This window comes from Puma concolor, chromosome B4 (assembly GCF_028749965.1).
Source record: "Puma concolor isolate L17-30 chromosome B4, mPumCon1.1.hap2, whole genome shotgun sequence".
In the NCBI taxonomy this organism is placed as follows: domain Eukaryota; kingdom Metazoa; phylum Chordata; class Mammalia; order Carnivora; family Felidae; genus Puma; species Puma concolor.
The window spans coordinates 16,791,480-16,807,827 of NC_141673.1; the positions used below are offsets into that span (position 1 = coordinate 16,791,480).

General features: G+C 46.4%; 1 protein-coding gene across 10 annotated transcripts in view; it reads right to left on the bottom strand.

Moving 5' to 3' along the window:
• LOC147578935 (uncharacterized) overlaps positions 1-16,348 on the bottom strand; it is a 175,251-nt gene that overhangs the window by 150,174 nt on the left and 8,729 nt on the right. For 2 of the 10 annotated variants that reach the window (XR_015253377.1, XM_086712464.1), the window contains exon 2: positions 1,113-1,202. Coding sequence is in view for 6 of the 10 variants with exons in the window: in XM_086712464.1 (XP_086568590.1) it covers positions 1,113-1,174 (62 nt within the window). In the remaining 4 variants the exon portion in view is untranslated. Of the gene's footprint in view, positions 1-1,112; positions 1,203-12,030; positions 12,135-15,148; positions 15,430-16,348 lie in introns of those variants that run through there. The other 8 variants (XR_015253375.1, XR_015253378.1, XM_086712462.1 and 5 more) reach the window with 8 other exon arrangements.

The window sequence follows — 16,348 nt, forward strand, 5'->3', positions numbered from 1 at the left end:
ACTCTGGCTGCTACAATAACATACCATAGACAGGGTTACTTAAATAAGAGGCATTTATTTCTCACAGTTCTGGAAGGTGGACAGTTCAAGATCAAGGTGCCAGCTGATTCAGCCCCTGGTGAGAGCCTACCTCCTGGTTGGGTGTGTGGCTACCTTCTTGCTGTGTCTTCACATGGTGAAGAGAGAGTCCTGGTGTCTCTCCTCTCATACAAGCAGTGATCTCATCATAGATGCCCCACCCTAATGACCTCATCTAAACCTAATTACCTCTCAAAGGTCCCACCTCCAAATTCCATCACACTGTGGTTGAGGGTTTCATCATATGAATTTGGGGGAGGATATAAACAGTCAGTATTTAACATCTACTATGTGCTAAGCTTTGTTCTGCATCTTGAGAATTCAGGTAGGAACAAGAAAATCTCTGCACCCCCAGCATGGTGGAACAGTTCTCCATGTTTGAGATTTTCCCCACCTTAATAGGAGGAAGAAATTTCTCCCCTCTGTGGAAGCCATATACTCACTTTCTCAAACTCCCTTGTGGCTAAGTTGCAGGCGTGTGACCTGGGCTCAGACTAACAGAAGCCTCCATAGACTATTTGACACAAGGGAAGTGGCACCAGGAAGAATCTGTTTAAACAAGAGTAGTGGCAGCTGCATCCAGCCCCTGGGAGCTGCAGTGGAAGAGGGTCTAGCAGGAGCAACCCAGTGGTGACATTAGCACAATCAGCTGCTGAACTAATTCAGTGATGTGATTTAGGATCCTGTTCCATGACTGGTTCTCCAGGGCCACTCAGTATCTTTTATGAAATCACTTCCTTGCCTAAACTAACCCAAATCGGTCTCCGTTGTTTCCAACTAAGAATCCAAGGCAATATACATGCCTGAGTTAAATCTCAAACCCTGACTGTACTGGCTGAGCATCTTATTTAACTTCTTGCAGTTTCAGTTTCCTCATCTACAAAATGAAAACTGTTCAATGCAATAGCTCATGAGCTTGCTGAGAAAGCTCACTGTGGTTTTCATTAGGGCCTTCCAGCTTTGATATGTCAATGTGCTCTTATGGAATAATCATCATTCTAAGCACTCAGGAAATGGGCTTCCATTTCTCCCACCTTATATTCTTCCATTTCTTTCCTGAAGAGAAACCTCCTTCCTGAGCTTCCAGCCAATTCATCCAGATTCAGGAATGAGAACCACGCCTCCTGTAAAGAAGACAGAACTCAGAATCAGACAGACCTGGAAGTAAATCCTGGCTCTGCCACTTACCAGCTGTATGGCCTCAGGGGACTCACTCAACATTTCATGTCTCCTGAGTTTTGGACACCCTAATTGCAGAAGGAGATTTTTCATGCCCCTATGCACATCACCACACTCCAGACAACAAATAGCCCATATTGTAGATGTTATTGTTTGCCAGTGGTTTATCAGATAGTAAAGGAAAATATTCATACCATCTGCTCCTTTGATAGAACATGGAACAGTTTGTTTTGTATTTATATTATCTAATTTATGTTCACAACAAACTTGAGAGAGGTATGAGGATAGTTATTCTAATTCCCATTTCATAGAAAAGAAACCAAGGGTCAGAGAAGCTGAGTCCAAGTCTGTACTTTTTTTGCTATACCCAAGTTTTAGGGGTAAGTAGCGCATTTCAACTATATTTTTTGTTTACTGAACCAAAAGTTGTGACAACAAACTAAAGCTACCTATTTTTCTAGCATACTAAAAATTAATCTTTAAAATATCTTCCTACTTTTGAAAGAACTCCCTAGTCTGTGATCCCATGAGGGAAGCCAAAGGGGACTCTCCCTGTTCTCTGGTACTGGGAAGCAGGCACATGACCCAGGATCAGCCAATGGGATGTTCCAGTTCCTGCCTGTGAATACTGAACAGGCAATCCAATGACACAAAGACAGAAGGTTTTCATCCAGTAGCATCAACTTTCCGTGCTGGGAGTCTTAGTGCCCCATAGTGGAAGTAGGGGCAATGTAGTGGCACCGTGCCAACAAGGGATTCAGCTGTGGCCTAACCTCCTTGGAATATATACACCTTTTAAACTTGGTTCTCCAGTCTTCCATAAATATTGGAAGCTATTCAGTATCTTTTCAATGCATGCATTTTCTATGAATTCCGTCACTGGTACCTAGTAACCCCGATTGATACCCTTAGGGAAACATCGTGACATACTGAGACCTTCTAACACACTCAGCCTGAGAGCAGGATTTATGGGTAGACTGGTCCTGTTTGGGCTCCATCCAAGCTCCAAAGTCTGGAAGGACTAGGCAGCTTTGAATCACCTGCAGGGCAGGCCCATAACAAAGGCCACAAGGACATGAGCCAGCCAGGCTCCTGTGTCCTGTGGACTTCTATCCACACTATAAATTTCATGGCCACATACAGACAACCTCGATAAACAATTCATTACAAACCAGGGCTGGTGTAGTAAGGGAATGGCTGAGAGGTATCAGTGAGAGTGTATTTATGGAATTATTTTAATGAGAAGCTACCACTGAGAGAAAACGGGCACAGACTTGGAGCAGAAGAAAGGTACTTCTTTAGAAAGCCTCATGATGACTGCTTAAGAAGAACTTCCTTATGCTGCAGGATTTCTGTAACTTCAGAGTCTTAAAATAAGTTCTGCTATTTATCAAGAGGAAGATTAGCCTTTAGTGGAATCTTCCCCAAATATTGAAACCTACTATCCGCCATGTGTCTTGCAGGCACATTTTCCTGCGTTGAATCCCTCGCCTTTCCAAACTGTTCTGTAGGGTCACGATTGTCATCTTTGTGTTGTTTGTTTTGCAGATGAGGAAACCGGAAGTCAAAGAGGTTAATTGGTGTGCCTAGGCTCACACAGGCATTAAGTGGCAGAGTTGGGAGTGGAGCCCAGGACTGCCTGGCTCCAAAGCCACATTCTTTCCACTAACTCATGGCGCTGTTTTCCTCTTCAAGGTGATTGTCGAGATCCTTTGCCAAAAAGTGCTAACATCGAATGTCTCTGACAGTGGAATGAACAGGAAGTCTCTCTGTGGCCTGGGTGACATGTGGGAGTAACTGACCAAGAGATATGGGTTTGTGGGGCTGGGCTGGGCTGTCAAGAGAGGTGGGGTGATTTCTGACTTTCTGACTTGGTTGTTTTTCTCAGGAAGTCTTGGTGGGGTCATTAATTCAGGAAGAGTGAGGAAGAGAGAGGTTGGGGGGTGGAGAAGAGAGATACTTAGCCCTCACTCATATCTTCACTCCTGCCTTGAATGGCATCTACAAGCCCCCAAATCCAAACCAGCAACTCCTCCCTGGAAGCAGCTGGTGCCCCTTCAACAAGCCCTTCATAGCACCGACTCTCCCCCCACTTCAGAGGCTCTGTGTCAGTCAGGCTTTGTCCTGACAGATCCCCTTTATCATTCTTGTTTTTCCATTGGACAATCACTTCTTTGGAGCTATATTAGGCAATGTAGCTAGGCATAATTTAGGGTAGGATGTAGAAAATGGAACACCTTTTTAACCTTGAACAGAATGTCCACGGTAATGATTCAATTAACATACAATTTGCTTCATTTCAGAACCTTCTGAGGGCAAAGCCTACCCTACCCGCCAGCTGCCCCAGGAGAACACCATAGGAGCAGAGGTTTATGGGAAGGGCAGCCTTTCAAAGTGGGGAGCCGAGCTGTCCTGAAAGAGGACTCCTGTCCCCTTAGGGGCCAGACCTTCTCCCCGCCAAACTACTCTGACTATAGTTGGTTATGACAAAAGCATGGGAACATTCAGGGAATGTTCAAGTTTTTCAGATACTAGAAGTTCAAAGCAATGAGGGAGGTTTCCCAGACCACACCTGGCCTTCTAGGTTCACTTCTCCTTACTCCCTGGGGAGACAGAGTGAGTTACCTGGTTGCCAAACAAGAGCACATGTTTACGTTTCTTGAATGGATGGTGCTGATCTGTCAAAGATCCCCAAGCGGGGGGATTTGGCTTTTCTTCCCCATCCTTCCCTACCTAGCAAAGGGCACTGTTTTACAGACGCCAATTTGCTCTCAGGTCAGGTGCTCTAAAGTCGGGTCTTGGGTTAGGGAATCGAGAAGCCCACTTGGGTTCTCACTGAAAGTACTTACTCCAGTCATAAAAGTGACATTTTGGTCCCATCTGCTTCACATCTTTTCTTGCTTCGGAATCAGAGAGGAAGACAAATATTCACTGTGCTCCCTTAAAACTCCAGCTGTCACACTGAGAGCTATTATTATTAATATCATCATTTCCTTGTTTCTGAGGCAGATTTATTAACAATGAAAACTTAGGATTTCCATCTCCATTGGTTTAGTCAGAGATGTCCCAATATAAGGCAAGCAGCTTCAAGATCGGCACCTGTCCCCTCACACTTCCAAATCCCCCATCCATCACTCCACACCCACATATCTTCCTGTCTTCTCAGTGTGTAAATTCCTCTCTCAGAAACTGGGTACCCAGGTCACTTACAATACAAAAAAGGCTGTCATAAATAATGTTGAGATCCTCATTGTCCCGCTGTCTGGAACCAGGGCTTTGTTAGGTCATTTTTGCAGAAGCCTGTCAAGCATCTAGGAGGAGGAAGGGTCTTACCCATGAACTTGCTCAGTCCCTGGAGTGTTTGTACACATTCCTACCAAATGATGTAAGGGAATTGGATGACAATATGGTGTCATAGTATATATGGAAATAAGTGTGTGCATGCACATAAAAGTGTATGCTTGTCTGCACAAGCCCAGGCGTCTGCATCTGTCTGTGTCCAGATCTTTGGCAAGCCCGGTGTGCCTCATTTTCCAACTGAGAACCAACTATCAGCAATTTGTGAGTTTGCAAGGAATTGGAGAAAGGAAGCGATAGCCATAGAATGTCCAATGTCAGTCTTGGGCAGCAATCTGCACATGGGATTGAGGATGTGTTTCCATAACACTTTACGTAACATTAAGGAAGAAGGGATTGTACAAAAACATGGGGGTGCTAATGCAAATTATGGGGGAATCTAAAGCCTCCCAATGCCATACCGGCCCTTGACATTCCTACCACCTAAGCGATACTTCCCAAGGCAATGGCACGCTGTCACTCTTGAAATTTACCTGTATAAGTGGGACTACACCATTCTTGCTCATTTATTTGATATGTGTCTGCCTGTGCTTCCTCCTTTCTCTCAACTCCTACTATTTCATCTGAGCCATTCCTATAAAACCTAGGGATTGACAAGATTTTCAAGGGCAGGGAGTTACCTAATATCCAGCACTCAATGGAGCTTGGCCCAGAGAGGTGCTCTGGAAGTGTTGGATATAGAACAGAAGCATCTTGCCATCTACAGTGTGCGGATCTTCTCCCAGTCAACAGTACATCATCTCCTCCTCTCCCCCAGTGTCTACACGGTGAGTCATCTGATATATAGCCAGCCCTCATCGAAAGCCTGGCTGAACTATTGAGGCTCCAGACAGAAAAAATATTTACCATGCCTCCTCCAAAGTTTCTACCATAACAAAGAAGAGAGGAGGTGGAATTGTGTTCCATTTGGGAGTTTTCAGACATAACCTAAAAAGCAGTTCTTACCCTGCTACCCCACAAGAATCACTACTTGAAGAACTGACATCTCATTTCACCCTTGGCTTTGTTGAGAGCCAGAAAAAAAACCAACAACGTGGGGAATGTCTCCATATTAAAAGGAATTATTGCTGCTGTGAACACCATCCATTACTATGTCCAGTGTCCCTTTTCTTTTGCTTAAGGTCAACTCATGAAGAGATACAGTGGGGCCATATGGTGTGGAATGGAAGAGAGACTCCATATGCTTAGCCTAACAGAAGCCAAGGAGGTGGCTGTCAATGGCAGAGGTTACTCTAGCAGCCGGAGTGGGGGTGGGGGGGAGAGTTCAAGCAAACGGGCCATGACAATACATAATCAGAAAGGGATAGATGGCTGCAGACTGCGTGAGAGGACCACTGATCCAGGCAAAGGAAGGAGGGCTTCCTGGAGAAAGTGACAGCTAAGAAAAGAAGGTGAAGATTGCATTGGAGCTGGTTGAAAAGGGGAGGGGGATAGAGTAAAAGTACCTGACAGAGTGAAGAGCATGAGACAAGGCAAGAAAGAGGGTGGCCTGTTTGGGAAAAAGGAAAACAGCTTACTATTTCTGGAATGGGCAAGGTGAAAGATGATATTGAAAGTATAAACAGGGTTAGGGCGCCCGGGTGGCTCAGTTGATCAAGTGTCTGACTTCTGCTCAGGTCATGATCTTATGGTTCATGAGTTCGAGTCCCATGTTGGGCTCTGTGCTGACAGCTCAGAGGCTGGAGCCTGCTTCGTAATCTGTCTCCCTCTCCCTCTGCCCCTCCCCTGCTCACACTCTGTCTCTGGAAAATAAATGAACATTTAAAAAATTGTTTAAATAAATAAATACATACATACATACATACATACATACATACAGGAATTATTAGAATAGTCAGAAACATTTTTAAAGGTCCCCCCCCCAAAGGCAAAAGGATGACATTGAAGATTTTCAATACGGCAGTTTCTTAACCAAACAGATATTTCCCTGGAAGCAATATGGACCCTGATGGATGGGAGGAGCAGGAGGTGCATGAGGAGACCTAGAAAAATACACTTGCTGTGCTGGAAGTGAGGCTACAGTGGCCTGGGCTAGGAAAGTGGCAGAGGGGGTGGAAAGAAGCACATGGACCCAAAAGATATTTCAGAGGTCCATTTGATAGGACTTGGTGAATAGTTGAATAAGGGAAAAAAGAATCAAGGTCAGATTCCAGTTTGCGACACCAGGGACAAGACCCACTGGTCTATGATTTCTTATGAGCAGGGTCACCGTGCATGCTCACGGACAGGACTCACGCCAGGCATGCTCCCCTGTGCTTCCTACACATGAGGCAAAGCCACATCCATCTCATCAGCTGTGTGCCAACTTCACATCTGCCCCTGGGTAGATAAATAAACAAACTTCTTTTTCAGACCTATCTGGGCTTTTCAGGGAAGCAATGGAAGGTTTTCTTAGGCTTACAGTTCTCAGTCTGGTACCCAGCACAACTCTCCAGAGAGCTCTGCAATAACAGCAGGGATGGGGGCAGTTGACAGAGGACAGGGCTATGGGGAGGTATTTGCCCAACTATTACTAGAGCAGTATTTTGTTTCCATCCAGTGCTTGTCCCTGGGGAGTTCCGATCTCTCCGTGGGCAAGCCAAGCCCCACAGATGAGAGAATGATGAAGTTCACACACCTGAGCCTTACTCCAACTCCCATCCTTATCATCATTGTAACCCCAACACTGGCACATGGGAAACCCTAACACTAGCATGTTGCTGGAAGAGGCAATGAGAAGAAAGGAGTGAGAAAGAGAAGAAGGAGATAGGAAAGGTAAATAAAAACATCCTCAAGGCACAGTAGCAAGGTCTCCCCCAAGTTTCCCCACCTAATCCTAAGAAGAGACCCCACCCAGGGCCCTTTGGAACAGAGTTCCTCTTCCAACCTGGCAGTGAAAGTTCTGATGTTCTGGCTCCCTAATGTATGTCTCCACAGCAGAATTCTTCACAAACTCCCCTAGCCCCAAGAGTGCATTCCTTGGATCCAATCCTAGTACTTAAGGAAATTGGCACTTAGTCCCACCACTTAAAACCAGGAAGGCTCAGAGAGAAAGGGGGATAGGAAGAAGGGAGTTGACCCCTGTCAACCTAGAGCACGTCTATTTGTATCTCTGTGAGCAGAGCCCTTTGGAGGTGAATGGTAGCCCTGCTTGGCAATCAAAAAACCCAGTCCCATTCCTAAATGGTTGACCTGTCCACATCATAGGCCCACGCCATTTTCCCACCAAGCCTCAGGTCTTGCCTCTGCAAGTCCTCGGCACCGGATTCCTTTCCCAGGTGCCATATATTATCAGTGCTCCATGCCTAAAACCCAACTCTCTTTCCCAAGGCTTGAATTCACAGCATCTATTTGTAATGAGAAGAAAAGTCCAAAAGGAAAAACAAATGTCAAAACTGAAAAGCCCAAGCTTGACAAAAGTGCCAGGGAAAACCAGCCCAATGGCTGAAGAGAAGCTTTCCTGAGATACAAAAAGTGCTCTGTTCCCTACCGCTTGGTTGCAAACTCTGCCAGACCCAGGGCTTGGATGGCTTACCCCATCCCTTCCACAGTTTAATAAATGTGTCCTCTGATGAGCCTGCCAGCCCCCTACTCAGCTCCCTCACTCTCCCGCCACCAGGACTCCTTAAGAGCTGTGTTGTTGACATTTATCTCTGGGCCACTCAATGACATGATTATAGGAGAAACAGAGGAAACACATTTGTAATAAATCCTAAACCAAAGAAGAGAAGTCATTAAAAAGTTGGGCTTCTCCCCAGTGCCCTTGGCAGACGGAAGCCAAGAGAAAGAGATATGTGCTTATTGGTTTATGTACTTTAATTTGCTCCCACTCTTTCTCCTTGTGATGGGTTGACTGTGCACCCTCCCCAAACTCATATGTTAAAACCTAGCCCCCAATGTGATGGTATTCAGAAGTGAGATCTTTGAGAGCTTATTAGGTCATGAGGGTGGAGCTTCACGAATAGGATTAGTACCCTCATGAGAAGGAAAGTGAGAGAGATGGTCTCTCCCTCAGCCACGTGAGGGCACAATGGCAGGTCCTCCATCACCAGACACCAAACCTGCCGGCACCTCCATCTTGGACTTCTCAGCCCCAGAACTGTGAGAAACAAATGTGTGCTGTTTAAGCACCCATTCTATGTATTATAACAGCCTGAACTAAAACACTCTCCAACTCAGCCTGCAAGCCCGTGAGCAGAGACTGCCTCCTCCTCCCAGACTCCCAGGACTTCCTTTATGCAGCCTCTATCTGAAAGACTCCAAGGCAACAGAATTTTGAGGCAAGGTGCAGGGGATTGAAAAATGAAGACAATCTGAAAGGAAAGGCTGCAGCAAAGGTGTTACATAGCTTCCAGGTGCCAATTAACAGGGCTGCGCACCAATAATTATCTTATCTCCCCAACAGGATGTTTACTCTGAGAGAACAAGAACCCATGCACTGTCTCATTCCCTATAAAAAAAAAAAACCCAGTGCCCAGATCAGTGTCCAGGACATAGGAGTTGCTCAAGAACTGTTTGTTCAACAAACAAGTTAATGCATCTCTTTCAGTCTCTATGGCAAGCCTGTGAGGAATTTTTGTACAGATTTGACAGATGAGAAGACTGAGGCTCTAAGAGGTCAAATGACCTGTCCCTTGCAGGTTAACCTGCAAACCTTGAGCACAGATCTGAATCTACAGACAGGGAGAGGAGGTACAGATAGTTGTCAATAAAATTACAGGCACTGGATCAAACAGGAAGCTCATCTCCAAAATGCTCAGAAGAGCACTTTGAGCTTGCCTTGTCTGTTATATTCTATTGTATTATAATAGAAGTATATTGTATCATATCCTATCACATCATATATTCTACATTATCCACAGTAACATGAATCACTCCCTTTTTTATTGTGCCATTACACATGAGATGTTGCACAATTATGGCATTTATTACACTTCATTACAGTTATTTTCTAGCATCTCATTAGATTGTGAAACCCTTGAAGGCATCTCCAGCACCTACCAAAGGCTTCACAAATGTTTGTCACAGAAATGGATGGATGGAGGAATGAGTTTGTACGATACCTTGCATTTCAAAAATACTTTCATTTATGTTATCTCATGTAATCTGCATGTGACTGGGTGAATTATTACTCTTAACATCAAGTACACAAATTTTACTTGGAAATGTAACGCTCTTTTGTGGAAAAAAAAAATGCTTTGAGACGCTTGACGTAGGTGAGAGTCTTGAAGGCAGAGGTGTTGACCCCCAACAAAAGAGAAGGGAGAGCATCTTGACCTTGGGTATGAGAAAAGGGAATGAGTGAAGAGAGGAGTAACTAGAGAAAAGAGAGGGAAGACAACAGAGAGAGAAGGACTAGGTCTGGGGGAAGCAAAGAGCCTGGGAGGCCCTCGTGGTGTGGTGGGTGGCTGAAGGTCATCTTAGAGGCAATCTGAGGCCAACTACCATTTTGGAAGTTGATCAAATTCTGCTGTGGCTACCCTTCATCTCTCTTTTCCATGAAAAAACAAAGACCAAACCCAAAACAAAAGACAAAAAAGCAAGACATTTTGGTCGATTCTACCAATCTTATTGTTGCTACTTTGTAAGGGGTTTTTTTTTGAATTCTCGGAAGGGATCCAACTTCATGTTGGTTAATGTGGAACAGAACAGAGTCAGCATGTGAGGAAGCTGGGTCCAGAATTCAGACATTCAGGAGATTTTGTGGGGCCGTGGAAGGACACGGTAGAGCTTTAAGCCTCCTTTTCTACTATTTCACTGACAGGGTGGTCCCAGTTTCCACCTGGGCTTATGCTGTGAGGAAACTGAGGCCCTGAGAGGTTAAGAGCTTTGTCCAAGGTCAAAGAAGTAGCAGTTAGTGGAAACAGAATCTAATTAAATTCAGGATACTTAGCCTTAAATCCCTTGCTTCTCTTGTATCTTGATGCTACTGCACAAAGATTGCTGTCACCCTTGACAAGGTGGAAGTTGGGGCTGGTGCTACTTTTGAGGAGCTTGTCTCTTAGATAGCATGAGACAGAGCACATGATCGGTTCCCTGTCTCCCTCACGTTGGTAAACACAGTTGTAGTTTGCCTGACCATTATGGCCAGACCCTGGAGGACAGCTGGAAAGTTCCAAACTCACCACTCCCTCCTTCCCTTGGGACCAGAGGTGTGCCTCCCCCAAGACTTCCAATTCTAGCTCTAACCTCACAGAGATGGGAAGAAGGGGGTGCAGGAGGACTTGCCCCCCTCACTGGCCGTGCTGGCCAGTGGAGCAAACTCAACAAGCAAAGGCCCCCATTACATCTGTCAGAGGCCTCACACACACACACATGGGCTTTATAAGAAGCAGACCTCTGCGAGGACAGCCTGGGTCAGTGTGGTAGAAAGTTCCCCCACCTATCTGCCTGCCTCTCAACACCCTGACCTCACACCAGACAAGGCACAGGCCATGTTCCAGGAGTTATCAAGCCACTGCAAGCCCCACCTGCCCCCTGCCTGGCCTACGCATTGCCATGGTCACAGCCATGCTGGCTAGACCACAGGAGGCCTGAGAGGCTGAAACTTGGCCCAAATTCCAATAGTGTCTTCTGAATACTCCTCTGGCCCCAGCAGTGCACACTGTAGGTGCAGGGCTCAGCACTTTCTTTGAAAGACTGTTGGGTGAATGAATCCATCCAGCTCCAACATGGAGTGATGTGAGGAATCTTCATCCCTCCCATCTGGTTCCTTCTGGGGGTTCTGATGGAGAATCTGTCCTCTGCTTATCTGCTAGCTCCTGGTGGTTGTGGGCAATCCTTGGTACTCCTGAGCTGGTAGATGTGTCCCTCCACTTTCTGTCTCCATCTTCATATGGCATTCTCCCCTGTGGAGCTCTATGTCTGTGGGTCTAAGTTTTTGCTTCTTATAAGGATACTACGCATAACGGATTTAGGATCCACCGAATCTAATATGACCTCAACTTGATCACTTCTGCAAAGACCTCATTCCAAATAATGTCACATTCACAATTTCTGGGTGGACGTGAGTTTGGGATGGGGCACTATTCAACCTAGTACAGGGGGGATTTTTTTTAATACTTATGACTAATCTTCCTCCCATCCCCAGGAAAGAACTTTTAATCTAAAACAGTGGTGTCCAGGACCAGCTTCATGATTTCCAGGACCAGTTTCACCTAGGAACTTGTTAGAAATGCTAGTTATCAGGCCTCCAGAATCAGAAACTCTGGGATGGGGCCCAGTGATCTGTGTTTTAACAAGTCCCACAGAAAATTCTGATGCCCATTCAAGTTTAAGAACCTTTGCTCCACAAGCAGAGCAAAGTGTGTACAATAGGGGCGATCTTCCCTTTGGGTTGAATTGTCCATTCATTCCAGAAACACTTAAAAGATGGTGAGCTAGCTGCTGGAGACACAGCCGCGTTCAAATCACAGTCTCTACGCACGAGGAAGTTACACGGTGACAGTGACATCGGCACACGAGACTGGATAACTGACAGGTACCAGGTTGAACCATACACAATGGTGACTCACAAAACTGGCACTTTCACATGGTTCATCCTAAGGGGGAAAAAAAAAAAAAGCACAAAGTTCCAAAATGTGCCATGGAAGTCTCCCAGCATACATGCTCACACGTCCTGACTGGAGAAATGACTACTCAAAGACCAAGTGAGTGATGAAGGGAGGGAACTGTGGATGCAAATGCTCTGAGTTGTGCAAGCTGGGTGGGGCTGGGGAACCACAGGACAGGGCTTCCACAGGGTCTGTTCAGTCCAGGCTGCCCCAGCTCCTGCTTTTGCTACTCTACTACAGTCACCTTGGTCTCAACTATGTGAAGCTGCATCTAGATATAGGCACCAAGAAATCATCAAACCCCCCCACGCATGTTCCGGCTGGTGTTCTGATGCCTACTCTTAATCTGTGAGGACAGGGCTGACTTCTCCGTCGCACAGGTAGGCACAGTGTCTGGGCCCACCATACCTTCAGGGACCAAGAAAACTGTTTTTTATTTTTTAAAATTCAAAGGAAAAATATCTGAACTTTTAAGATTGAATAAACTGTTTTAATTTTTTTTCTTACATCAGAAAAAAAATGAAATACTTAGGGTCCTTGAAAATCCATTACATTGTTTTCATATGTTTTTATGAAGGAAGATGCTCAACAAAACAAGAATGTGAGAGACTCACAGACATCATAACGTGGCCCTGAGTGAGGAGACTTCACAATAGTGATGGTTAGAAGCCATGTCCCTGAGATTTTGAGAAAGCTGAGCAAAGGGTTGGAGGCCTCAGGAGGTTCCCTCCTCCAGAAATTTCCTAGAGTTTCCACCACCTAAGTATTCCAGCCCAGCCTCTCCTGGGGGCCCCTGGGATTCTTTCTCCACTGGAAATGGAGGGCACAACCTTCCAAGAAGAAAGGCACAGATAGGAGCAGAAAGAAGAGATCTAGAAACCCCAGGGGATTCTCAGACACAGGGCCAGCCTCAGTTTATTGTTCAGATTAAATGAAATATCAGTAATTCACCGATCCAGAAATGAAGGTCTGAGGGAGGAAGAATGCAGAGTATAAGCTATAGTCAAAAACCTGGGAAGAAAATAGGAGTAAAGGCAAGCCTACCCCTAGGTGAGGGCCACTTGGCTTGGTAGAAGGCCACTGGATCCAAGGGGCATGACAGTGGGCGGGCCAGGGGGAGCACAGAAATGAAAAGGACCAAGCAGATCAGCTAGGGAGAAAGGGGGAAGGCATCAGGGTCTCTGCCTGTGCCTGTAGGGACTCCGGCCAGGCCTGCACACCAAAGGCCACCATGTAGGTAAGCATCTGACATCGACTGGACAGAGGAGCCACCTTAGCTATTTATGTTCCTGTGGTTCCTGCACATTGTCCATTGGTCATCCAGAAGAAAGTCACCTGCCTATGACCTGAGATTTATCTGAGCCCCATCAAAGTTTTCTTGAAACATACCCCCCTTTTTCTCAATGACCCAGGATAGCTGGGAGGGAAAGCCCCCAGAAACTAGCCTTAGGAAAAATTAGGCAATGAGAAAACATACTTCTGTAAAAAAAAAAAAAAAATAGCATATGCCCAAAATGAGTACAGTCTCCTTATCCATTACAGTTAAAAGTTTGGTAACCACAGTGAGAAGATCAAATATTCAGTTCTCCTTGAGCCATTATGTCTTGTTATCACTCCATCACCCACTGCGCATGCCCACAATGCACATGTGTGTATACTATGCACATACGACATGAAGGCCAGTTGGTCGGTGTCGCTCAAGGAAGCTTGGTTCTCTCAGCTGCTCCTAAATCCTTGCCTTTTACAACCGTTCAGTTAACCAAACAGGTTTGGATGCCTGCTGAGTACCTGGCACTGACCCAGTTGTTAAGGCCAGTTGCTGAGATAAGCAGACTCCAGCCCTGTCCTCAGGGGTGGGGGGGCCACAGGCATCGTCCCAGAGCCCACTGTTCTCTACCAACAGCCATGCTTTGGAAGCTGACTCTGAGTGAGGCTTACACCAAGTGCCTGACACATGTCATAGGTCACCTGACCTATGACATCCCTGCTGGAAAGGGCTGTCTATCTTTAAAGGAGAAACTGAGCCTCAGAGAGGCTCAAGATGGAGGCACCGGACAATGACAAACTCATGGAGAAGTGGCTGTATCTTGTTCTTGCTAGATGAGACTCAAAGAATTAAAAGGTCATTTTTCTCCTTTTCTGAGCAAATAGCCAAGGGGAAAATCTAAAATAATTTCCCTGTTTGTTTGTTTGTTTGTTTGTTTGTTTTGTTTGAAAAAAGGCTTAAAGAGATGAGGTAATTTCAGTGCCTGAAGAAGACAGAGGGGCGGTGGCTCAGCATGAGGTGCTCTGTGTCTCCCCTGTGTGGGGGAAGGGCAGTGGTTTGAGAGCCTCTGAGGGTGGAGATCTTCAGCACTGGATGGGAGGAGTGGTGACTGAGGGGTGTGCTAGGGAAAATGTGAGGAAAACATGAGACCCCCCCCCCTACAACTGACCAGGCTTGGGAGGGAGGGAGTTGGGAGGCTTCCTTCAAAATGGTGCTCGTGGACCATGAGCAAGGATTTTCTCCATAGTGGACCCATCGCTAGAAATTCCCAGGGCTTCCTTATATTCCCAAGAAAGAGAAGAAAAAACCCTCACCACCACTCCTCCAAAAAAGACATAACTAAAATCGGGTTTCCCGGCAGCCCTGGCAGGTGCAGAACCAAGCCAGACTTCCTTGCTCTAGAAAAAATAAAGAAAACGTGACCGTGCTCACACCCAAGTGTCTTGGAGCAAATCCACACAGGTCCCAGCTGGTGAGCGGCGGTGCTGGGAATTTAACGTGCCCCGTTCTCCCCCAAAAGAGCAAAGGGGCTTCTAGGGCCTCCACCCCAGCAGAGCATCTATTCCTTTCCGCTAAAAGCCTCATTTCTGGCTCCAGTTAGCGGAGGCCCGATGCAGCTGGCCCAAGTGCAATAATTAACTCAACTGCGCCTGAAAGATGATAACAATAATTTATATTTCTCCACCACCACCCCCATCCCCCCACGAGCTTTCCAAATTTTATGGCCATGACTCACCTCCGCTACTGCTGTGGGGCAGCTCGGAGGGAGCGGACGCGCTCGCAGCACACCGAATTTAGGCAGAACATGAAAGAAAAACACCCGGGCTAATTACAAGAGGATCGCTCCCTGTCACGCGCAGTCCAGCTGACTTCATGCCTGGGCGGCAGAAATGTGATAAAACTCCCAAGTTGGTCCTTATATTTTTCAGAGTCAGATTGCTCAGCCATGATCTCACAGTCGCGCGCCCCAGCCGGTGGCCCTGAGCCAGTCTTTGAAATATGACCTAAGAGGGGGCTGGTGACGGAGTGGCCATTTCTGGCTTGGTTTTTCTATGAGGTCTCTTCCTCTTAGGCTGCCCAGAAAGGCCTCCCCCACCAGCAGCTGCTTGCTTGACCCACCTGACGGCCCCATAGTGGCACCAATAGCTTCTAGAGACAGTCTACTCTTTCTCAACTGCTGCAGAAATTCCCACTGCACTAGCCATTTGGCACTTAGCCACACTTGCTCCTGTGTTGCTGTTCAACCCCATTCAATCAGCAAATGTCTACTTGGAGGCACGAGAACATCGTGCCTGAGAATGCAGCATTTGGATTAAGAACGTGGGTTTGTATTCCACATCTCGCCATTGCTAGCTGCGGGAACTTGGGCAGGGAATTTAACCTAAGCCTCATTTCCTCATTTGTCACTGGGAGGAAATCTCACGTATCCCCTGTGGGATGCGCTACAGGGATCAGCGCCTGACAGTGGTGAAGGTGACAAATTGCAGATTACACCCCACCACCAACAATGGCCATCTTCCCAGTGGGGTGGACACCAGTATAAGAAACCTTCCAATTTCAGAGAGACTGGCATGCTCTGGTTTGGTGGTCCAGGTGATTGATGGTTTCTGATGGTTCCAAGCTTTGGGATCCTGGAATTGCTTTCGGAAGCCTGGTGATTCGTAGCTATCTGTGTGTAACCCAAACATTTCATGAGGATAATTTCAGAAACACAGGAGTGGATCCTGGCACCAGTTCATACTCTCAAAATATATAATGTTCCTTCAGAAGTTAATATAGAAACCTCTGTAACCTAGCTTCCCAGGTTCACCCAGTTCACCCTGATGAGTTGTAAGAGTGCACGGGGGTTCCTGGTGTGGGAGACGAAGTGAACACTGGGTTTGGAGCCAGGAGCTCTGGTTTAAGTCCCAGCTCTGCCACTTTCTGGCCCTGTGAT